The sequence below is a fragment of the Artemia sp. Qi Xiang Cuo genome, chromosome 8 (genome assembly GCF_049724085.1).
Source record: "Artemia sp. Qi Xiang Cuo chromosome 8, ASM4972408v1, whole genome shotgun sequence".
Classification (NCBI taxonomy): Eukaryota; Metazoa; Arthropoda; class Branchiopoda; order Anostraca; family Artemiidae; genus Artemia; species Artemia sp. Qi Xiang Cuo.
Genome location: NC_142801.1, coordinates 78,648,089 through 78,673,832, shown reverse-complemented (window position 1 = coordinate 78,673,832; position 25,744 = coordinate 78,648,089). Strand labels below are relative to the sequence as shown.

General features: G+C 35.8%; 1 protein-coding gene across 4 annotated transcripts in view; it reads right to left on the bottom strand.

Moving 5' to 3' along the window:
- LOC148949826 (uncharacterized) overlaps positions 1-24,736 on the bottom strand; it is a 35,410-nt gene extending 10,674 nt beyond the window's left edge. For 2 of the 4 annotated variants that reach the window (XM_089093801.1, XM_089093802.1), the window contains exons 1-3: positions 24,648-24,736; positions 16,547-17,177; positions 781-844 (exon numbers count right to left, since the gene is read on the bottom strand). In XM_089093801.1, the coding sequence (XP_088949927.1) occupies positions 781-844; positions 16,547-17,137 (655 nt within the window). In that variant the 5' untranslated portion in view covers positions 17,138-17,177; positions 24,648-24,736. Of the gene's footprint in view, positions 1-780; positions 845-15,078; positions 15,181-16,546; positions 17,178-24,647 lie in introns of all 4 variants that reach the window. The other 2 variants (XM_089093800.1, XM_089093799.1) reach the window with 2 other exon arrangements.
- Positions 24,737-25,744: the final 1,008 nt, after the last annotated feature.

The following is a 25,744-nucleotide window of genomic DNA, read 5'->3' as shown; positions in this document are numbered from 1 at the left end:
AATTTGAACCAAATGGCTATCTCACAATTTCAATCAGTTGCGTTTGGTGAAGATGGGTTGCTGCGGAGGGGGGTGGGGGATAGTCGCTCCGTCAGTTTTGACTCTAAAAAGAGATCTAGAACTTTCAATTCTCAACCAAATGAGCCGCCTCTAAAGTTTATTCAGCCATCCCATCCATAAAAACCTTAAATGCCCCTGGGGCATAACTTACAACCCTTGCCCCCAGTCTCTGGGGGTTTATTTCAACCCCAAAAGCCGTGATATATCATCTTTGGACTATTCTGAATAGAATGGCTATCTTAGAAATACTGATGCATTTCGGGAAAACACAACATGTGTGTGTGTGTGTGTGTGTGGGAGGGGGGGGGGAAGTAAATGCCTTCTGATCACTTTGACTCTTAAAGATGCACTCACCAATCCAATGAGTCCTCTCCGAAGTATATACGACCGCCTTTACTATAAAAATCTTTTATGCCCCCCAGGGCATAACTTAGAACCCTTGCCCTGAGGGCTGTGGGAGAGGGTTTGTAATCCTCAGACATAATTTCTGGACCTTTCAATGATGTTGAAAAAGTTAGCTATCTCAAATTTATGATTGGATATGTTCGGAGAAATGATTGACGTGAGGGGGGGGAGGCTATTTACCCTCTAACTCCTTCTATACAAAGTGTGCTGGTCCAAAACCAAAAACTAAATAAATAAATAACACATTGTGCCAACATTGTTCTTTACTTGGGCAGCGCTATTGCGCTGCCTATGATTAGCCAATAAAAGACTAACCTGAAAAATTTAAGCTTGCGTTTGGCTTTCTCTCTGTTCTTTCCAAAATCTGATTCCCATTGAGCTTAAAAAAGAGAAAAATTACACACAGAAATATGGACAAATCTTTAGAGTTGGGACAGACCTAAATTTCAAACATGTAACCACACATCTTTTAGTAATGTCAATCCTATTACTATTGATGCCAATTTAATTTCTATTATGAAAAAAAGAACAATAAAAAAAAACACAAAACTATACTACCAGGTTATAACAAAAAGAAGGAAGGTGCAAATAAATCCAAAAAATGTTTTTCTTTAAATTTTTCTTTTCACCTCAGAAGCGATTTCATCAAACAGGTTATTAGAATTTTAATCAGATACACTTTCCCATTTACACACAGAAAGGGGAGAGGGGTATCTCATCAACTGTGCATAAATATGCATGCTTTTGGGGCTCCTTATCCCCTTTCCTTTGGTGAAAAACGCTCTAAGGGGTCCAGTAGACACAAAATTCCACTTTATGTAAATAGAGCAATAGAACATACATGGAACTTCAATTTGCAGCAGTTGAAGAGCCAAACACTCTTGCAAAAAGGTTTGATTAAGCCTCTTAGCTTTAAAAATAAGAGATGCAAAAAGAAACTAATAAGCAATTTAAATAAGAATATTGACAAACATTACTATAAATATTAATTTTGTAAATATCAAAAAAATAAGAATAATCAAGTAAAGACTTCATGTTTCAAGTTGAGAAAAAAACGAAGATGTGGTTTTCACTTGTACTAAGACGTGTAACAGCAACACCTTGCATAGTAAACAAAAAAAAATTTAAAATTCAAAATAGTAAGATTGGGACTGCCGACCCCCTTTAAAACTATTGGCCTGATTTGCTCCTTACATTTTATTAGCACGAATTATTTGGTAAAAAAAACCTAGAGTTAGGTATTTTATTTGCCATAAAATCAACAAAAAAAAAGAGAAAAACATTATCATCTAGAAAAAACACTTAGCCGTTTCTGAGATATTCTGGTATGTCTATTTGACAAATTGGATGGACACAGTATTTTATTTATTTAATTTATTGTTCTTTTCAACATCCTAATGTCATAAAGTATTAGCTGTTCCCAGAATATTGCATAGAATGTAACTGTGACAAGGTAAAGCACAACAAAACACTACTGAAATATTCCAACTCTTGCATTTCACGACAGAAATTCAAAATGAACTTCGAAAAATCAAGAGAATGTAACTGTGACAAGGTAAAGCACAACAAGTCACTACTGAAATATTCTAACTCTTACATTTCACGACAGAAATTCAAAATGAACTTTGAAAAATCATGAGAATGTAGCTGTGACAAGGTAAAGCACCACAAAACTTCGATTCAAAAATGAGCCATCTCCATAGCAATAGCTCTTAATAGAATTGTTTAAGTATGAACTCCAATTTTTCCAATGAGACTATAGAAAATACTATCAAAACACAATTCTCTAATTTTAATGTATATCTTCAGTCAGAAAAACATAGTTTTGGTTCAAAAATGAACCATTTCCATAAAAATAGCTCTTAATAGAACTTTTTAAGCGTGAACTCCTATTTTTCAGACGAAATTATAGAAAATATCGTCAAAACACACTTCTCTGTTTCAATTGTGTACATTTTCACATTTTCTGATCCAAATGTGTATCTTCAGTCAGAAAAGCATAGTTTCGATTCAAAAATGAGCCATTTCCATAGCAATAGCTCTTAATAGAACTGTTTAAGTATGAACTTCAATTTTTTCCAACGAGACTATGCAACTCAACCACATTTAACTAAACCCCGTGTAACTGAATCCGCATGTAACTGAACCCCCGTGCAACTGAACCCTCGTGCAACTGAACTCCCGTGTCACTCGAGCCCCATTTAACTAAGCCCACTTGCAACTGAACCCCCCATGTAACTGAACCCCTGTATAACCGAAACCCCGTACAACTGAACCCCCGTGCTACTGAACCCTCGTAACCCCCGTGCAACTGAACCCTCGTGCAACTCAACTCCCGTGCAACTCAAGCCACATTTAACTAAACCCCCGTGCAACTGAACCCCCCATGTAACTGAACCCCTGTATAACCGAAACCCCGTACAACTGAACCCCCGTGCTACTGAACCCTCGTGCTACTGAACCCTCGTGCAACTCGAGCCCATTTAACTAAATCCCCTGTGTAACTGTACCCCCTTTAACTGAACCCTCGTGCAACGCAACCCTCCATGCAACCCATCTCCATCAAAACACTTTTATACAGTTTTTCAAGGATGAATAAAAAACGGATGTTGAGTTACATAATTTCGTGCGTGCTCCCAAAGCCCCATTTAACTAAACCCCCGTGCAACTGAACCCCCCATGTAACTGAACCCCTGTATAACCGAAACCCCATACAACTGAACCCCCGTGCTCCTGAACCCTCGTAACCCCCGTGCAACTGAACCTCCCATGTAACTGAACCCCTGTATAACCGAAACTCCGTACAACTGAACCCCCGTGCTACTGAACCCTCGTGCTACTGAACCCTCGTAACCCCCGTGCAACTGAACCCTCGTGCAACTCAACTCCCGTGCAACTCAAGCCACTTTTAACTAAACCCCCGTGCAACTCAACCCCCAATTAATTAAACCCCCCTGCACCTGAAGCCCCATGGAACTGACCCCCTGTATAACCGAAACCCCTTACAACTGAATCCACCGGCTACTGAACCCTCGTGCTACTGAACCTTCGTGCTACTGAACCCTTCGTGCAACTCGACCCCATTTAACTAAACTCCCGTGTAACTGTACCCCCTTTAACTGAACCCTCGTGTAACTCAACCCTCCATGCAACCCATCTCCCTCAAAACACTTTTCAGCCATTTCTTGTTAATTTTTTTTTATTTCTAAACTATTTTAAATTGACAACACTGTCCAAAACATCACTTGTGTATTATACAGTACACAATCACCCCATCTTCTCCAAAACACTTTTCAGTCATTTCTTGTTAAAAATTTTTATTTCAAGTCAAATCCTACACTCCAATTCGCAAATCCCATTGCCCCCTTTTGCAAATGTTAATCAAACATTTCCGATTGTAAAAGCATGTTTAACCATCTTGCATGGAAAGTACATGCTCTGAAAAGGTGCCAAGGAACGTAATCTCCCCAAACACGTCAATCAAACAATTAAAAAATGTGGTTTTTTAAATACAGTGTCTCAAGCATGGGTTTTTCTTGCGCAATTCAAATGTATCGTTCATATTGTATACACTTTTGACCAATATTCTTGTAGGCGTGAATGTATAGTTGAATGTATCGTTCAAATCAGCACCTAGGTTACATGTAAATACAGTGTATCAAGCATGGGTTTTTCTTGCGCAATTCATGTGTAATTGTATGTGTATTTCGGACTGTGTATAATAGATATGCACTGTATATTCTTGTGTAATTCCATGTATTTTTTCATGTATTTTTAGTATCAATAGATACAATACTATTAACCTTAGCGTAAAGAGCGGTACTTTAAAAGGTAGGTAGTTCCCCACATATTCAGGATAATTGTGTTCCATCTGCGATTAGAAAAGGTTCAGACTTGGATTAAAGGGAGCAGGGACTGATAAAAAAATAAGCTTCAAGTTATTAGGCAAGTAAAAGGAACAATGGATAAGATTATGGGTAACGACCAGATCAAGAACCTCTTGGATAGCAGAAAGTCTTATTCCTAAATTTTAAGGTCGACAGCTTGAGCTCTTGGTTTCAAAATTGGCACTGCACTTTTTCAAGTGATTCTTGGGTCCTTGCAATCATCCCTGGCTTCAAATGGTAGGAACTACATAGTCGATATTGTATTTTGCTTACGGAAACCAAGAAGTATTACATGGATCCTTTGGTTTCGTACGGATAACTATCCCTTTGTCAAAATGCATCTTGGTCACCCTTAGTTAAAACATGCGAATATCTCAAATAGTATCCTCTAAAGCATGTCACATACTGGGATTCCACCCAAAAATCAAGCAAATTTATTGCAGCAAATCAAGGCATCTGTGAGTCCAAGTCTTTATTTATACATTTTACTCTGACACACATCAAACTTAAATCCAACAATGAATAAATAAATAAAAGTAAATTGCACACAAGTGCAGGGGCACCAATTTTTGAAGACATCGGAAAGGGTGAGAACTCCTTGTTTAATAAGAAAATAAGAAACCCGCATACATTTTTTCAAGAGTTAAGCGAATTTTTGGTAGGCTACTTGCATGGTATAGCCGTGACCACTCAAGTGGTTCATCCATTGACACATTGTGGAACCGTTTTTTTTTCGCTCGTTTCTTTCAGCTCAGCATGAGACAAGACAAAGTGACAGAATAGATGGGAAATATATAACTTGGGCAATATATTTGCACCTAAGGGGGGAGAGGTGTTGGTAAAGTATTTGGACAGTATTAAGTTAGAAAACAATTCTTACTTCATAAATATGGAAAACAATTGTACCTAACACATTACGCTTGCAAACCCGTTATGCTTTACCCCCCCCCCCAAATAAGCAAATATATGGCCCAAATTTGTTTCTAAAGTATTGTATTTTTATCATACTTAGGTATATTTTATTTGGATTGAGCGTCAGAGAAACAGGTTCTACTTAGATGAAGAATATTAGGTCAGGATTTAGGGGCGGACCCAGGATTTTTTAGGGGGGGGGGGGGGGTTCAAAATAGGTTGATCCGAAAATAAAAATTGTGGGGGGGGGCGCAAAATAGGTTGGTCCGATAAATTTGCGTTATGAGCAAGTTTAATTAACGCAAACTTGAGTTAATTAAGTAATTTACACTACTTTAGACTACGCTGGGGGGGCATGCACCCTCTTCGTCCCCCCCCATGGATCCGCCACTGTCAGGGTTATATCGTACAAGTACCAATTTTTTTCTTTTTTTCTCAGTAAAAATACTAAAAAACAGTAGTTTCAAATCTAGTACGGAAAATACCCCTAAAATGGCATTCCAGCACAAGCGTTAAATTGGTACTTGTTAAGAAAGCGGTAAGTACACGAGAAGTGAAATCTCATTAATGCTAATGAAATAAAACAAAATAGGATAAAAATGTAATAGTTCAAAAACAAATTTGGGCTATATGTTTGTACATTAGGGGTGGGGGGGGGTAAAGCATGGCATATATTAAATACGTAACCTATTTTTATACAGCATCCAGGCATTACCCGATAAAATGCTTATCTGTTCTCGGAATACAATTCACTTGTACTTAACGCTTTCTTAATAAGTACCGTTAAATTATTCTAAACCTCTACAGTTCTTTGTTGCATTTTTTGGAGGGGGGGAGATTAATGTAACCATCTTTGGGGTCAGGCTGGGAAACCATATTATTTTTCTGTAAAATTAAAATTCGTACTTACATATGGTTGATTACAAGATCTTCGAAACTGTTCAGAAAATAAAGCACATTGACTATCCAACGAGCAGTCTTCAAGATTTGAGATGTTAAATTGCGGCCAGTTGTTATTGTTTGTAGTCTTGGTGGTTCTATAATGCTTTCCTCTTGCACAGATACTTCATCCAAGTCAAGCAAATACTTTGGAAGTCTTGGTCTTCCACGTTTCACGAATATTTGTTTTAACTTTTCCCTACCCTTTTGCACATTAACTAAATTAAGTCCCCTTCCCTTCTGTGGCGGATCCAGAGGGAGGTCTAGGGGGGCGCGCGCCCCCCTAAGGTAGTCCAAAGTCGTGTAATTTACTCAATTAACACAAGTTTGCTTTAAATAAACTTGCTCCTAACGCAAGTTTATCGGATTAACCTATTTTGCACCCCCCCCCCCTAAAAAATAATGGATCAGCCCCTGCTTTTATTGCACTTTTTTCCCATAGATCAAAAAGTTTTTCAATCTCTTGAATAGAACTTGCTCAATTCTTGATATATTTCGATTGGTTTTGAACAACGGCATACAGTGGATACGGCATGTTTATCCAAGTTTAGTGGTATCATGCACAAGACACGGCGCCTTCTAATTGAAATACTGACCTGAAAATTAAACAACCCTTGTTCAATTTAAGGGTTCTATAAATCCAGATTGATCACAGCTAAAAAAAAAACAAAGGATAAAAAAAGGTCTTAAATTGATAAAATCAACATAAACTGTCAGAACAAATAGTTTAGCTTAAAGATATTTACAAGCTAGTATGAATTTTATATAAGTTGTTAATATCGTTTTCAAACAGTTCGTGGTAACGAACTGTAAGTAAGGAGCGACACGGCTCAATGGTAACCGAGACTGTAGAAAACAAAATTTTGGGACCAATATAGGCATCTAGTGAATCAGATTTTAGTTTTGATTTAAAATGTAGAGCCTGTATTATATTCAGGTTTACATATCATAATTTACGCGCCTGAGACAACTTAGCTAATTTTCAAAAAAAGACGGAAAGACACCCTAAGGACAATACAACCCTAATGAAAATCACACCATCATATTCAGCGTATCAGAGAACTCTACTGCGGTTTTAAGCTCCTATCTACAAAAATAGGGAATTTTGCATTTTTTGCCAGAAGAAAGATCACGGATGCGTGTTTATTTATTTGTTTGTTTGTTTTTTTCCCAGGGGTGATCGTATTGATTCAGTAATCCCAGGATATCGTGGGAGGGTTCATTGAAACAGAGATTAAAATTTATAGTGCCCTTTTTAAGTGACCAAAAAAATGGAAGGCAGCAAAGCCCCCTTGCACGTTCATTTTTTCCCAAAGTCACCCGATCAAAATTTTGAGATTGCCATTTTGTTCAGCATGGTCGAAAATGAGATAACTATGTCTTTTAGGATGACTTAGTCAACTAGGGCAACTAGGCCATTTTCTCCCAAAGTCACCCGATCAAAATTTTGAGATAGCCATTTTGTTCAGCATGGTCGAAAATATGATAACTATGTCTTTTAGGATGACTTAATCCCCCAAAGTCCCGGGGGGGGGGGGAGGACTGAAAGTTATGAACTTTACCCAATGTTAACATATAGTTTTGGTTATGGGGAAGTATCCAGACGTGTTCAGAGGGGATTTTTTCTGGTAGTGGGAGGGGGAGTGGGTCAGGGGTTATGTGGGAGGATCTTACCATGAAGGAAGTTTTCATGGGAGAAGGGACATTGCTATGAAGGGGGCGCCGGATTTCCCAGCATTATTTTAAAAAAAAAAATTATTATACATAAAAAAAACAAATTTTTTAACTGAAAGTAAGGAGCAACATCAAAACTTAAAACGACAGAAAACATTACGTATATGATTGGGTTCATCCCCTAGTCAATACCTCGCTCTTTAAGCCAAAGATTATTTAGTACTTTCATAAGAGCTATTTATTATAATTAACGGCATTTGTGATTAAGGGGCCATTTTTAAAGAATTGGAACAAAATTCGAACTTTAGCTTAATGAGCAAGGTATTGAATAGGGGGCAAACCCTCTAATATACGTATTAAAAATATAAGAATATAGAGGTTCGTTACGTAAGTTAATTCGTAAGTTACGTATATTTATTACTAATAAAAACGTTCGTAAATAAAATTAAACAGGTTTCGAGAAAGCCATTTAACCAACTAAAAGTAAAATTAATATTCAATTTTTTTTATTATTCATGTACGGTGAGCCAAAATCAAAACCTGCATTAATTCAAAAACGTTCAAAAATTAAACAAAAAAAAAGAGAACTGTAAGTAAGGAGCGACGTTAAAACTTAAAACGAACAAAAATTATTCCGTATATGAAAGGGGCTGTCCCCTCCTCAACGCCTCGCTCTTTACGCTAAAGTTTTACTTTCTCACAACTCTATTTTTTTTTTTTTTTTAATTAAAAACTTTAGGGAAATATGGCACCCGCTTCCTGGAAATGTCCCTTCCCCCAAGGAAACATCCTCCATGGAAATATCCTCCGACGTAACAAAGAGGGCCAAGCTACCCTCCAGTTTTTTCGGTCACTTAAAAAGGGTACTAGAACTTTTAATTCCTGTTCGAATGAGTCCCCTCACGATATTCTAGGACTGCTGGATCGATACGATGACCCCTTGAAAAAAAAATAAACACGCATCCGTGATCTTTCTTCTGGCAAAAAAACACAAAATTAAAAATTTTTGCTGATAGGAGATTTAAACATCTACTGTAGGTTTTTGTGCTTTGCTGATTCTGAAGTTTTTATTTTCATTGATTTAATATTAAAAGCGACCCGGCTCAATGGTAACCGAAACTCTATAAAACGGGATTTTGATACCAATAGATACATACAAGGAATCGATTTTTATGCTAATTAAATAAAAAAAACAAGTTTTTCTAACTGAAAGTAAGGAACGACGTTAAAACTTAAAACGAACAGAAATTATTCCGTATATGAAAAGGGCTGTCCCCTCCTCAACGCCTCGCTCTTTACGCTAAAGTTTTTTATTGTTTTAAAAAATAAAGTTGTGAGACAGAGTCAAACTTTAGCGTAAAGAGCGAGGCGTTGAGGAGGGGACAGTCCCTTTCATATACGGAATAATTTCTGTTCGTTTTAAGTTTTAACGTCGTTCCTTACTTTCAGTTAAAAAAACTTGTTTTTTTTATTTAATTTTTGAACGTTTTTGAATTAATGCAGGTTTTGATTTTGGCTCACCGTACATGAATAATTAAAACAAAATTTGCATATTATATTTGGTTAAATGGCTTTCTCGAAACTTGTTTAATTTTATTTACGAACGTTTTTATTAGTAATAAATATACGTAACTTAGAATTAACTTACGTAACGAACTTGTATATTCATAAATTTTTAACACGTATATTAGGGGGTTCGCCCCCTAGTCAATACCCTGCTCTTTAAACTATAGTTCGAATTTTTTTTCCAGTTCTTTAAAAATGACCTCTTAATCACAATCAGTTGATCAGTTGAAAAACTTGTTTTTTTTATTTAATTCCTGATCTTTTTCTTTAATAATGCTGGGAAATCCGGCGCCCCCTTCATAGCAATGTCCCTTCCCCCCTGAAAACGTCCGTCATGGAAAGATCCTTCCATATAGCCCCCGACCCTCGCCTTCCCCCCCCTACCAGAAAAAATCTCCTCTGAAAAAGTCTGTATACTTCCCAATAACCAATACTATATGTTAACATTGAGTAAAGTTCATAACTTTCAGCCCTCCCCCTGGGGACTTTGGGGGATCAAGTCATCCTAAAAGACATTTTTATCATATTTTCGACCATGCTGAACAAAATGGCTATCTCAAAATTTTGATCGGGTGACTTTGGGAAAAAAATGAGCGTGGGAGGGGGCCTAGTTGCCCTCCATTTTTTTTGGTCACTTAAAAAGGGCACAAGAACTTTAAATTTCCGTTCCAATGAGCCCTCCCACGATATTCTAGGACCACTGGGTCGATACAATCACCCCTGGGAAAAAAAAAAAAAAAAAACAACAAATAAAATAAATAAACCCGCATCCGTGATATTTCTTCTGGCAAAAAATGGAAAATTCCACATTTTTTTAGATAGGAGCTTAAAACTTTAACAGTAGGGTTCTATGTTTCGTTTAATATTATTTTGTTAATTTCATTAAGGTTAAATAACTTTTAGGGGGTCTTTCCCCCTTTTTTCGAAAATAAGCCAAATTTTCTCAGGCCCGTAACTTTTGATGGGTAAGATTAAACTTAATGAAACTTATATATTTGAAATCAGAATTAAAATCTGATTCTTTTGATATATCTATTGGTATCAAAATCCCGTTTTTTAGAGTTTCGGTTACCATTGAGCCGGGTCGCTCCTTACTTACAGTTCGTTACCACGAACTGTTTGATTTTAAATATATAAGTTTCATCAAGTTTAATCCTAACCATCAAAAGTTACGCGCCTGAGAAAATTTGGCTGATTTTCGGAAAAAGGGGAAAAGACCCCCTAAAAGTCATAGAACCTTAATGAAAATCACACCATCGTATTCAGCGTTAGAACCCTACTGTAGAGGTTTCAAGCTCCTATCTACAAAATTCTAGAATTTTCCATTTTTTGCCAGAAGACAGATCATGGATGCGTGTTTATTTGTTAGTTTTTTTTTGTTTTTTTTTTTCCCAGGGGTGTTCGTCTCGAACCCGTGGTTCTAGAATATCATAAGAGGGCTTATTCGGAAGGAAATTAAAATTTCTAGTGCCCTTTTTTAGTGACCAAAAAAATGGAGGGCAACTAGGCCCCCTCGCACGCTCATTTTTTCCCAAAGTCACCCGATCAAAATTTTGAGATTGCCATTTTGTTCAGCATGGTCAAAAATATGATAACTATGTCTTTTAGGATGACTTAGTCCCCCGGATTCTCCGTGGGGAGGGCTGAAAGTTATGAACTCTACCCAATGTTATAACATATAGTATTGGTTATTGGGAAGTATATAGAAGTTTTCAGGAGGGTTTTTTTCTGGTAGTGGGGGGGGCGGGGGGTATTTTGGCGGATCTGGCCATGAAGGAAGTTTTCATGGGGGAAGGTAAATTGCGATGCAAGGGGTGCCAGACTTGCCAGCATTATTTAAAAAAAAAGATCAGAAATTAAATATAAAAAAACAAGTTCTTTCAATTGAAAGTAAGCAGCAACATCGAAACTTAAAACGAACAGAAAATATTATCTATATGATTAGGCTCACCACCCTAGTCAATACCTCACTCTTTAATCCAAACATTTTTTAGTACTTTCATAAGAGCTATTTAGTCTAATTAACAGCCTTTGTGATTAAGGGGTCATTTTTAAAGAATTGGAACAAAATTCGAACTTAAGCTTAAAGAGCAAGGTATTGACTAGGGGGCAAACCCCCTAATATACGTATTAAAAATATATGAATATAGATGTTCGTTACGTAAGTTAATTCGTAAGTTACGTATATTTATTAATAATAAAAACTTTCGTAAATAAAATTAAACAAGTTTCGAGAAAGCCACTTAACCAAATAAAAGTAAAATTAATATGCAAATTTTGTTTTATTTATTCGGTCAATGTGATTAAGCGGTCATTTTTAAAGAAATAGAACAAAATTCAAACTTTAGCTTAAAGAGCAAGGTATTGACTAAGGGGTGAACCCCCTAATATACGTATTAAAAATATATGAATATAGATGTTCGATACGTAAGTTAATTCGTAAGTTACGTATATTTATTACTAATAAAAACGTTTGTAAATAAAATTAAACAAGTTCCGAGAAAGCCATTTAACCAAATAAAAGTAAAATTAATACTCGAATTTTGTTTTAATTATTCATGTACGGCGAGCCAAAATCAAAACTTGCATTAATTCAAAAAAGTTCAAAAATTAAATAAAAAAACAAGTTTTTTTAACTGAAAGTAAGGAACGACGTTAAAACTTAAAACGAACAGAAGTTATTCCGTATATGAAAAGGGCTGTCCCCTCCTCAACGCCTCGCTCTTTACGCCAAAGTTTAACTTTCTCAAAAATAAATTTTTTTTCAACAATAAAATTTTGTTTCAATTGCAAATTTTGTCTTAATTAAGTTTAACGAAAATGACACCATCAGATTCAGCTTATCAAAGAACACTATTAAAGAAGTTTCAAACTCCTATCTGCAAAAATGTGGAATTTTGCATTTTTAATGAAATTTAAAGAAAATCACACCATCACATTCAGTTTATCACAGAACACTATAAAATAAGTTTCACGCTCCTATCTGCAAAAATTTTAACATTTATAATTTTTGCTCGAAAAAAAGATCAAGATGCACGTTTTTTTTTCTGGGGTAATCGTTTCGATCCATTGGTCATAAAATATTGTAAGATGGTTCATTCAAACGGAAATTAAAGGTTCTAGTGGCCTTTTTAAGTGACCAGCCAAAATCAAAGCTGCATTAATTCAAAACGTTCAGAAATTAACTAAAAAAAACAAGTTTTTTTTTAACTGAAAGTAAGGAGCGACATTAAAACTTAAAATGAACAGGAATTATTCCATATATGAAAGGGGCTGTCCCCTCCTCAACACCTCGCTCTTTACGCTAAAGCTTGCCTTTGTCTCACAACTTTATTTTTTAAAACAATAAAAACTTTAGCGTAAAGAGCGAGGTGTTGAGGAGGGGAAAGTCCCTTTCATATACGGAATAATTTCCGTTCGGTTTAAGCCAAAAGAATTTTTGTATAAAAACCCATTAAAAAAAATCGAGGGAGCATACAAAAAAAATGTGAACCTGACCAAATGATAGCCATTAGTCTTCCAAATCAGGTGAACCACAATTTAAGTTCTCTAATATATCTGTTTCTTTAAACAAACAAAATTTCTTTGACATTGAAGAGACAGCCAAGTGACTTGGACTGCTTTCGCCCCTTAAGCTATTTTCTAAATTTTCATGCCCTAAGCACATATCCTCCACCTTTACATATTTTATCCATCCACTGCTTGAGTATGCTTGCCCATTGTGGCATTTTGGCCTTGTGGTGGATCAGTCCAAAAGCACTAGAAATTATCCAGAAGAGAGCCTGAGAATTATTTATGGGTGGAACAAAATTCCTTACATTCTCCTGCTCAAGGAATTCCGCCTCCCTACGTTGGCAGTTCGATGTGTTACTTTTTGCACTAATTTCGGGTATAATCTGCGTTGTAACCAATGCTTTCAATGTATTCTCCCAGGTCTTTATTGCCCATCTAAGCCCCTTTTACCTCAATCAAAAGTAGAAGAAATCCCAGTTTTAAATCCTGTTAATGCAAGAACTGAGCATTAAAGAAAGAGCTTTGTGCCAGCGAAGTTTGGTGGTTTGATATTGCATCTTTGTTTGTCAATAAGGTATCATTCATTCACAAATAATAATCCCCAGTGGCAACATGCGTCATCATACAGTTTTACTGTAATGTCATTTATGGTTGTAACCAGCCATTATGATTTCCTTCATCTTGTTATATATGAAGATTGACAGTCAGTTTCCTTTGCAATGAGCCCTTAAACAACCCTCTATAATGCTCTAGTACCCCACCAGTAGAGAAGAAGGAAAAGAGAAAAGATACATAATACCACACATCAACTCACTACTGTCAGAATTTTCTTTAAATTTGTTTTTAAAATAGCATTTTACTATTAAGTCTGATTTAGATAATAATTACCATTCCAGAATCAGTTAAAAATGGCAAATTTTCTGACTTACCAGTTTCCTTTAAAAAAGTGTTACCTCAATCAAAAGTAGAAGAAATCCCGGTTCTAAATCCTACTAATGCAAGAGCAAGCGTTAAAGAAAGAGCTTTGTGCCATCGCTTATTGAAATCATAAATAAATGAAAATAATAATGTATCATGTTAATGTGTCATGTTTAGCCTATGTTCTAGTACCCCACCTGTATGAAGAAATAAATGAGAAAAGATACATAATACCACACATCAACTCACTACTGTTTGAATTTCCTTTATATTTGTTTTTAAAATAGCATTTTACTATTAAGTCTGATTTAGATAATAATTACCATTCGTGAATCAGTTAAAAATGGCAATTTTTGCTAACGTGCCAGTTTTCTTTTAAAAAACGTTTATTAATGTTTGGTTGCTATAGGCTGTGGTTTGTTCCCTACTAGATTGCAGCTACTGGTTGGTAGTGGAAAACTTAGTCAAAGTGATCAAAGACTTGTGAGCAAATTAGAGTAAAGCCAAGACAGATATTCTCTATGAGAGACAAAGCTGGCACAAATTTCAGAGTTTTGCAAATATTATTATTTTTATCATAGTCTATCATCCTGGGTAAGAACTGAGGCAGATAAAAAATGTAGCAAGGGTAATTTAGAGAGTATATCACTTTTGTAAGCCATTTGAGGGTATTAGAGACTAAAATATGATTAAAAAATTCACTATGCCCACAGGACTTACAGGCAAGTGGGCAATTGAGATTGTTCATATTATATGGACTTTGTCTACTGGGAAGACCCACTAGAATTGGCTACTTGAGCAACCATGATTATTTGCAGCTACATCTAAATGTTTTTTCACTAAATAACTGTTTCGAAAAAAAAAAAAATGTCATTTCTTCCTCTCTGGCAAGTAGAATAAAATTATTTTTACAATCATTTCTCAACAACTGAATTTGAGAAAAAAACATATCTGACAAACTGAACCTTGTTTTAGTCATATGCTTAAACTGAATGAACAGCCCTTATTTGTGGTTTAAAAAGGACACTTACTTTTAGTGAACAGAAACAGACAACGTCATCCTTAACTATCCTCATTGCTGATCTAAATATAAAAAAGAACTGCCAGTTAGCCAAATGGGGAAAGACCCGTTTCAAAATAAAAGCTATGATCAATCATGTGCTTTGAAAAAGCTAGACAATAATAAAAGAAAACAAATGCTTACTTTGTCACTGCCATAGTCAAAATGTCCTCTATCATCTTCAAACTGACTAGAACTATTGTTCCCCTCTTCGTCTATACCTACTGCAAATTCATTTTTGACTCGCTAAAAAAAAATAATTAAGCTTATCAAAAAAAAATTGTAGAGTAGGGCAAAATTTAATCTTCCATTCAAATTAGGTATTTTATGGATTGATAGATGAATCTTGTCCTGTGGGGGTGGAGTGGGCTTGACCTCAGCTTAATAATACAGGACCTAGAGATCAAATACAGACTTTACTTGATCCTTTTAAGTAGAAAACAGATTCATTCTGACAGCTTATTAGTTTTTATTACAAGAAATATAATATGAATATCTTTTACAAATTAATTACTGGGGATAAACATAGCTATTCCAGAAAAATACTTGATGTGACTGTCTCTGCTAGAACAAATCTGCCATGATACATCTACCACAAAGAAATGAATGCATAATTTAGACTAATCCTTATCTTACAAGTTCAAGTGTGTGAAGTTAAAAACCTTTTAAAGATACAAAAAAGTTACACATGGCCAGGAGCCTTGGTAAACAAAAAAGTTAAGGCCCTATTCCCATCTTAAATAAACAAGGAGTAACAATGACCTGAAAATGCAGTTTTCTTAAAATTTTAATCGATAGGGTAGAGAGATCTTCTGGCAGATTTCTAATACAATTGGAAAAAAAACCCAAATGTGGACTATGCCATACAGTGAATTCCTGAACTGCAAACAGTCTCTAAAGGAGTTAACATTTCAAACATATCCAGGTTTTCGAAATTGAAAAATCATGAGTTTAAGAAGGTTTTTTTTTTATCTTGGATTCATTTGAAACAAGTGTTTTATATTTTTTTGTTTTCCTCAAAAAGTTTCACCAGATTATGCATAAAGAAGTTTGGCAATGCCTATTTCCAGCAGACATCAGTTTATCTTGTGATGAAAAAACATTGAAATAATTTTCTTTATTTAAACCTAATGTGTGAGGATTCTAACCTCGAATTTTTACATCTCAGATCCTTTCTCAATATATAAATGTTCATTCTATTCAAATAAGTAATTAGGACTTTGATTTAAATATTACTAAACTGCTCTATATTTGTCTTGTAGGAGACAAAAAAAAGCAGTTTTGGCAGAGATCAGGGAGCACTATGATAGCCTATTGGCACTTTGAACTAAAAAAAAAACAGAATGTGAGAAAAAAGAAATGTCAGATCAAAGAAAAAGCCTTAATAGCAAAATCAAACCTTGTGCTTTGTACTTTTTAACTTTTAAGTTAATCAATTTCTAACCAAAGCTATTCTTCAGGTGAAGATGGAAATTATGGTGGCTAAGCACTACACAATTATCATGTTACCTTTTGACTTCAACCTAGCTTAGTTCCATCCTGAAATCATAATAAAATACATAACCATCCTTTGGTCACTTAATAAAGTGGACCTCAATAAAAAAAAACTTACCAATGAGTTGCATGCAGCAATATCTGTTTTATAAACAGAGGAACTAGTTTCAGCAAAATAATTTTCCAACTTGTTATTTGAGGTCCCTGCTACAGGAGGTTCTACATTACTGGAAGAATCTTCAGCCAAAAAGTTGTTTTCAGAGGCTTTATCAACTCCATTTCTTTTTGCAGCAAGTTGAGCCATTTGAGTGTTTTGAGACAGATAGCTAGGTTTCTGCATTGGGTTAACTGTCTCATCAGGATAAGCAAGACCTTTTACTTTCAGCATTTCAGCCAATTTTATTAATGAACTAGTTTGGGCTTGTGGAACAGCCACTTCACCTGTATACATAAATTTCACCAAAGCTAGCAGATCATAAAATTTCACATCCTTTAGAATAATAATAGGATGGGGGTGTAAAATCCCTGGAAGCAGTGTTTCAAAGTAGGAACTACAAGATGAGAGAACAAGTCTGTGGCATTTGATGCTTTGACTGTCACATGATAGGGTGACATCTGTGAAATGCTCACTGTTTAATAGAGATAAAAAAGCTCCATGAAATACATCCATGTAGTTGTTCCACTTCAAACAAAATTCATTTTGCTCCATTTCAGAAATAGTGACTAAATCCTTGAATAACACAAACTCACTGAAAAAGATTGAAACATATAAATAGACATTCCAAATCACAGGCATTATAGGCACTAAAGGTGAAAATTAAGAGAGTACTCTACAATTAGAAATTAAAAAGCAACTCAATACATGTATTTGTCTTTCAAAACTTTAACATTCCATTTCAATTCACAAATATGCCTAGCTTGATAAGAATTGTCTCTATGAATGTTGAACAATATGCTTTCATAATTTGCAAGAACTCTTAAATCAACTTTATCCAATTAGTTTGTGCATACACCACAAAGGAACCAATTCTGATTACTGATACAATACTTCTAAAGGAATTTAAGTACCTACAAAATGAAAAAATCTACTTGTCCAGACTGTATTCATCCTTGTATCCTTCATCAATGTCATATACTCTTGTGTCAATCCCTTTCCTTTTTATTCCATTTATCATTGAATCTTTCCAGACTACCTCTGAATAGAAAAACTCTGAAAGATAGATAGGACCTTCCTGAAAATTATTGACCTATAAGCATGACATCAGTGGTTATCAAGGTTCTTGAAAGAATAATCAATTCTGCAGTTATTAGACATCTTTAAGCAAATAATATCTTGCACAGCTCAAAGCATGGCTTTTATTCTGAAAGATCTGTTGATATGAATTTCTTGAATCATATGACCACATCACTAGCTTAATTGATACTGGGATTATGCTATGTGCAGTCAAGCTTGAAGAGAAATCCCTGCTCTGGATCCATGATTGTCTTTATCTGTAATCTCAATATGTTCAGTTATTTGATGGCTCTGGTAACTGTATTCTTTCTTCCACTAAGCATGTTTTGAGTAGAGTTCCAAGGGAAGTGTTTGGGTCCTAAACTATTTAATACTTCATAAGCCCCAAGTTAAAAGTAGAATCAGGCAACATTTCTCTAGCCAAAGGGTCATTAATGATTGGAACTGTTTAAGCTAGAAGAGAGTGTTTTCAACATCAGCTGAAGTTTTCAAAAGGAGACTTGAAAAAGAATGGGAAGCCAAGCCTTCAAGATACAACTGGAGCTGCCCATCATTGGTACTCATAAATAGTGATTGATATATATGTGTACATATAACAGAGTTGTGGTAGGATGTGCTGATGCCGCTTGTCATACCCAACCAACTTGCATACTTTATCAGAAATTGACATTGTTTGGTGGTGTCTACTCAATCTACAAAAAGAATGGTTCCCTTGACCATAGCTATTTGTGGTCACTGTTGCCAAGTGGGCTTAAATTGCATCTATCCTAGCACACTCTTAGTCTAAAGGCATGTCACTGGGCCATAACCACAGTCACAACCCTGATCTTTTTATATTTTGTGTAAAATGTTTTTTAACTGCCATCTCAACAATGGAGCCAAACAGATCAAACATTGGGCCTTAATTTGCTCTGAAGTGTGAATTAAGGTAATATTTTCATCAACAATTCTCCTTAGCCTATAATATCAGCAGTAAACTAACACTCTATACTGACAACTTGAAGATTCTTGGACCATCCTTGTCATGTGGCAATCATGCCCTTCTACAAAATAATCTTGAAAAATTGGCTGAGGCTCCACTTCTTGAATTCAATATTGCCAAGGCTCTTTGGCAAGATGAATCCTTGCTGCTTTTATTTTTTTCCCAGGCAAACCAATCTACTCTGTAAATAATAAGCAATATCTTGAAGTCACTATTTACAATGAATTGAAATTCAGTACCCATGTTAAGAAGTCTAATGCTGGTGCTAGTTCAACTCTAGGGCTGATTAAGCATACCCTTTCTACTTGTTCCCCTAAAGTCATCATTCTTCTGTATAAGGGACTTGTTTATCTTAGGATTCAAGTTGAAATGTCTCCTGCCTCCCCTTATTAAAAAAAAAACTTTCAGTAATGAATCCAGGGCTAAAAACATACCCTGGGAACAGTAGCGTATCCAGGGGGGGGGGGGCGGAGCGGCCCCGGCCACCCCAAAATTTCTTTTGTTCTTTTTTTTAAGTGCCAGTATAGTAAGTTCCGAAATATTCACGCTTTTAAGTTATTTGCAACACCCATTCTTTTTTTTCATTTCTTGTTAAATGGCTATCCATTTCTCCAGCAAGCTTATATCACTATTTTATCATCAAACGTGCAATCTCCTCCTGTAATCAAACAAGATGTCAAGGAATTTTTCTCACTATTTAACCCCCGCAGCTATAAGCCCTAGCTTCTCTGCAATGAATGAATTGCGATAAGGAATTGGACTAAGAGGTGATAGTTCATTCAACGTTTCAAACGCTGCTATTATTCCAGTGTAAGCTAAGCATTGAAACGGAAAGGTCACGTGAGAGGAAAGAAAGAAAATTACCTTAAATCGCATGTCCAGCGAGATAAGGTGGTGTTGAGCCTCCTGTAGAAATCTTGCTGGTGGTGTTTCAAGGTTATGATTTGACATCCCAGTTCAGCCTCCATTTGGCGTTGGCCCAGTCTTGATCAACTCCTTTCTTGAAGGCATCTAGAGTTTTAGATTGGACGGTGGCTTTGGATAGGCTGTTCCAGAGTGGGACAGAACAGACTGAGAAGAACTGTTGGCGCTCTTGCTTGATGGAAAGGGGGGCCTGCAGCTTCTTGGTTTGTTCTCTTTAGGTAGTTCAGAAGGACAGGGGAAAGACATGACTTAATAGGTCATTTTCTAGCAACTTACGAGTTGTTATTACGTCTCCTCTTTTCCTATGGTATACTAAGGTAGGGAGTTTGAGTAAGGTGAGACGTTCCTTGTAAGATTTGTCTTGGAATGCAGAGATAAGCTTAGTTGCTCTTCTTTGGACACTCTCAAGTACTTTCACATCCATCTTATAGTACAGATCCATCTTATAGTGCTAGGGTCATGCCACATTCCAGGTGAGGATGGACCATGGTTTTGTACAGTTTTGTAATCACTCCCCATTTCCTGGTGGTACATGTTTGCTTTATGAGGCCAAGGGCTTGGTTTGCTTTTGCAACTTGAGCTTGTGTGTGGCAGTGAAACTTCAGCTCATTGTCAACAATAAACCCCAGGTCCTTCTCCTCACTGACTGCCTCATGCTGGGTGTCTCCTATGTGATATGCAAGTTTTGGATTATTCCGTCCAAGATGTAGAACTTTACATTTTAAGGCTTTGAACTGTAGACACCAATCCGATGACCATCTAGATAGTCTGTCCAGATCTTCTTGCATAGTTGATAGATTTAGGTCGTTCTGGGCCAGTTCTAGGAGCTTGCAGTCATCAGCATATAGCGTCAAAGGATTCTTCAGGTTTGTTGTACAGTTACTTATATACATCCTGACAAGCCTAATTAGTTCTTGTAATCAGATACTAATATGAAACTTGTGCTTCACGTGAAGAGTAGTTTCTTGGGTTTTCTGTTTGTGGAAATCTCACTGGCTCTGCAGTAGCAGAACAAATCATTGGCCAATACATTGCATTTGGCTTAAAAATGGAGACATTTGTGGGGGTTGGTTTTGATGGGGCCAGCAACATGTCAGGCTGCTATTCTGCTGCACAGGCAGAGATTAGGGAAAATATCCGCATGTGATCTACACCCACTGTGCATCACACAGCTTAAATTTGGCTTTATGTAAAACTAGTATGGTAGGACTTGTTAGGTCAAACTTTGCTACTATACAGCAGACTATATCATTTTTATCATCCTTACCAAAAAGAACAAATATCTTTGTAGAAGCGGTCACTGTCATTTGTCCCAATAGTTCTGTGAGGAAGCTTGTGAAGTTGTGCAAAATGAGATGGGTGGAGCATCATGATTGCATTTTAGTTTTTATGTCTTTGTATTGTGCAATTATTTCCGTACTTGAAGAAATAGTTGGTAGCATATGGTGCAATACGGAAGTTATTTCAAAAGCAAATGCATTGGTTTCAGCAGCAACCAAATTTAGTTTTATGTTCACGATGGCTATGCTAGAGTTTGTAAGTGCCATAATACTCTGTCTCTAAGGCACTGCAAGCCAAAGATTTAGACTTAGTTGAGTGCTGTTGGCATATTAAGCTATGTTCTGATACTTTACTGCAGTCAAAACAAAATAATTTTGAAAAAAATTTTCAGAAAGCCTACAAGCTTGCACAAGAGTTAAATGTGGCTCTGGTTGTTCCAAGGTCTATCTGCTGAAAGTCCATCAACAATAATGAGTCCATCAAGGTTTTTTATTGCAATTCATTGTTCAAACCTTACTTTGCTTCACTTATTGAAGAACTTTATCAAAGATTTTTGCGCCATCAGGAGGTATCTTTCAAAATCGGAAGGCTTTTGCCAGCTAACAGCAAGTCATTACATATTAATGAATTTGTGAATGCTGTTGCTATTTACAAGGGATTTCACAGGGGTAGACGTGCACTCAAATGTGAGTTAGTCCTTTGGAAACAGAAGTGGCTCAGAATGTCTGAGAAACCATCAACTGTTGCTTTGACTCTTGCATCATGTGATGCAAAACTTTTCCCATGCATTCAAAGGCTTTTGACAATTTTTCAGATACTACCAGTGACTACCACTTCTGCTGAGAGGAGCTTTAGCTGTCTTAAGTGATTAAAAACCTATCTGCAGAGCTCAACAGGCAAGGAGCATCTGAACGGACTAGCTCACATGACCCTGAAACAAAATATCCAGGTCAATGCTGACCAAGTTTTTGATCAATTTGCAGCCAAAAAAGACTGGCGGCTGTTACTGTGAGAGGTTAGGTTGTCTTTTGTTGCTCGTTTCTCTAAGTGCAGTTGATTCTGTTTTTTAAACTTTAATTGTGCTTCATCCTCTGTAAACAATATTAATATCAATCCATTTCTTGCTTTCATGGCTGCTATATTAGGTAGACTGAGGCCCCCACCCCTCCAAAACCATATTCTGGGCAATTGTCTTTGATATTATATTATTTTTTATTTATTTGGTTCTCTAAAACAAGGGTCCCATAGGCAAATATAAGGAACAATGCACTTCTTTTTTTTTATATTTTCTAAATTCTGCCACTTTGAGGCAGTTCCAAAACATCTACTCTCCCAAAGTAGAAGCTGTCACTGCTTCTACCTTTTTTTTAATTCTGACTTTGTTGGCAAAATTTTGTCATCCATTCTCAAACAAAAAAAAGTCTACAAGTAGAAATACTCATGACAAGTGTGTACTTTTCATTTCTTTACCTAGATACAACCCCCCCATACCCCCCACCTGAAATATTGCACTACGATAGATAATTTTCTTGCTCACATGACTGCTATAAAAAGGTAGACTGATGCCCCCCCCCCAATAAAATCCTGGATACACCACTGCCTGGGAAGGTATTGCCAAGCTTCTATGTTAACCCTTTTCTGATATCTAGGTCTTAGAAATTTGCCTACTTAACAGGTCTATATTGAAATTTTGACACAAGAACATTTTACCTTTATCAGTTTCTTTTTCTCTGCCTTTAGTTCTGAAAATACAATTCATGTTATATGAGTAGAATTTTAAGCCATATAAATTTTTTTTCTTCAAAATTTAGGAAATGTATTTGCATATCTTTAAAACCTGATTAATTGGGATTTAGCAAAGTTGTGAAGTAAAATTCTAGTTTAGCTACTTTTCACTATCTTGGAAAGGGGTTAGGTTTGGAAAATGAAACTTTCAGGGATAGGTCTATAGGCTAAAAATCTGTGTTTTAAACATGAAACCTTGCAAAATAAATCTTCTGCTTAAATGAAGTACAGCACAATTATTTTCAGCTTCACAACATGGTAAAATTTTGAAAACAGCTTCAAAGAATCCTAAAATAGCCTAATTGCTCATTCTTAACAGTACTTTGGTAAAATTCTAGTTTAGCTACTTTTGTTATCTTTGAAATGGGCTAAGTTAGGAAAATGAAACTTTCAGTAACGAATCCAGGGCCAAAAACATACTCTTGGAATGTATTGCCAAGCTTCTATGTTAATATTAATTTACATTTTTTAAGACAAGAGTCACTGAATGAGAGAGTGAAAACCCAAAAATTTGTGTAATTTATCTTTTCACAAAAATTTTAATAGATATTGACCTATCACATAGGCTATGCAGTTGGTAAATTTCTAAGTGGCACTACAATTTAGCTAAGATGAAATCAAAAATGTCATTTGATGCCTTTTTTTTACACTTTCATAATTTAATAATTGCTTCTGGGCTAATTTCATCTTGAGCACTTACAGGGGTGCCAAAGGCATCTTATATGAACTAAGAAAGAGCATAAGAAAAGCATCAAATGATGTTTTCACTTCTATTCTAGCTAAATTATATGGCCTAGTGTAAAGTTACTGTAAAATTTACCCACCCCTATCCTCCAATGTGCAAATATATACCCTGAATTGTCAACAGCAAAGTTTTGAATTGCACAATTCAGCTCTATTTTTGTTGACAGCATTTGAAAAACTCAAAACAATAGGAAAACTGTATATTTGGAATATATTACTCTTGAACAACTTACTTATAAACTAGTGATATGTTTTTAGGCCTAATTTAACTAGTGTTAATAACTTCTTTGTGTGGTTACAAAAATGAAATACCTTTGGGGCCCCTTTAAGGGCTCAAAATGCAATTATCAAATTACAAATGAGCATAAAAAAAGGCATCAAAGGACATTTCTACTTGGTAAAATTTTACTTTAGCTACTTTTTCCTATTTTGGAAAAGGGTTAGGTTACAAAAATAAAAGTTACAGGGATGGGATTAAAAGCTAAAGTATGTCCTGGGAAAGTATTTTGAAGTACCTACCTCTACTCCTTCTCTCTCTAGAGGGTCCTGACCTTTAAAACTATGTGTGTTATAAAAGTGAAACATTGTAAAATAGATTTTCTTCTTAAATGAAGTACAACACAATTGTTTTCAGCTTCAAAACTTTGCTTGGTAAATATTGTTTACCCTTTGCTCAATTCCAATTTATAGCCTAAGGCTTTAAAAATAGGCCTATACCAATAAATTTCCTAAATTTTGAAAAAAAAACACTGATATGGCTTGAAATTCTACACAAATAACAGGAGTTGCATTTTCAGAACTAAAGCCAGAGAAAAAAAAACTGATAACTAAAAATGAAGGTAAAATATTGTTTTGTCAAAATTTCAATAGGTTTTGTCAATTTTGCCTAAACAAATGTTTTGTCAAATCTGCCTACAGACCTGTCATGTAGGCAAATTTGAGGACCCTCTAGAGAGAGAAGGAGTGGAGGTATATACTTCAAAATACATTCCCAGGACATGCTTTAACCTGTAGACCCATCCCTGAAACTTTCATTTTCATAACCTAACCCCTTACCAAGAAAGCCAAAAGTAGCTAAAGTAGAAACAAATTTAACCTATTCACTTTCATCTTATCTAAATTATAATGCCACCTAGAAATTTACCATGCAGTCTTCCGAGTCCTTGAAAAGAAGTGTTAGCTTGGCAATAGGCTATCCATTCCTGAAATTATCATTCACCTAGCCAAGCTAGTTCCCAAGACACCTCTTGAATTTTACCAAAGGTTTACCTGAACTTCCTGTAGCATTAACTAACAGCTCAAAAATCAATTTTTCTTTCTAATTTTATCTATATGACTTGGGAAATTTAGGAATACAAAACTCGACAAGCAGGGCTGCCAACTGAGGATGTTGTCAACATGTGACAAAGAGAGCCAAAAAAGTATTTTTTCTGCCTAAAAAATACGACAAGCCGGGCTTTTGTCACATTTTCTTCTTCTATTTAACAGCAGGCGGGCTTTTCAGAAAAAACTATTTAGCCCTTTGCCTTTTGCTTCACTCTGTGGGCTACAGAGCTACTGGCTTGATTGCCTAATATTTATTAGATATATTCAGATATCTTTCAGCAGATCTTTCGACTCTAGGAGTTCAAATATAAGATGATAGATGTCGATTTCTATGCTCTGTGTGCAGGTATAGTTGGCTAGGCTCTTGGCTGATAGTGGAATTTTGTGGTGTTTGAAGTATTTTAACAGTTTACAAAGCAAGGTATGTTGTGCAGACGTCAGCATATTACATTCAAATAGGCAATGGTCAATTGTTTCATTATTCATATTACAATGCCTGCAAAGAGGGGACAGGGGAATTGAACCACTTTAATTAGAGAGCTTATATGAGAATGCAAGGAAATTTAGTCCATTTGTTCCAGAACGAATTCTATGATAAATTTTAGAAAGATACTTATTGGGAAAGGGGGAAAAAATAGGATTAATCTTATTAAAATTAATATCTGATAGCCTCCATCGGTAAATATCTCTAATTGGGATTGGTCTCCCACTTGGCTGGTCAATATTTATAGCATTTTTTGCTATTTCATCAACCTGATGATTACCACTTATGCCAGAGTGGCTAGGAATGTACTGAAAGAAAGTTTTTATGCCACTTGAAGCAAGATTATCAATAATACTCGGAATATATGATAATATTATTCGAATTTTCAATCAAAGGTTGGTTTTGCTTAAAGTGTTCTAATGCCATGATTATGGCATTTAACTCAGCAGACATTATAGATAAATTATTAAATAATCTCTCGTCCATTGCAATTGTCAGGTGAGGAAGAAAAACACCACTTGCAACCTTCTCATTCATTTTTGACCCATCAACAAAT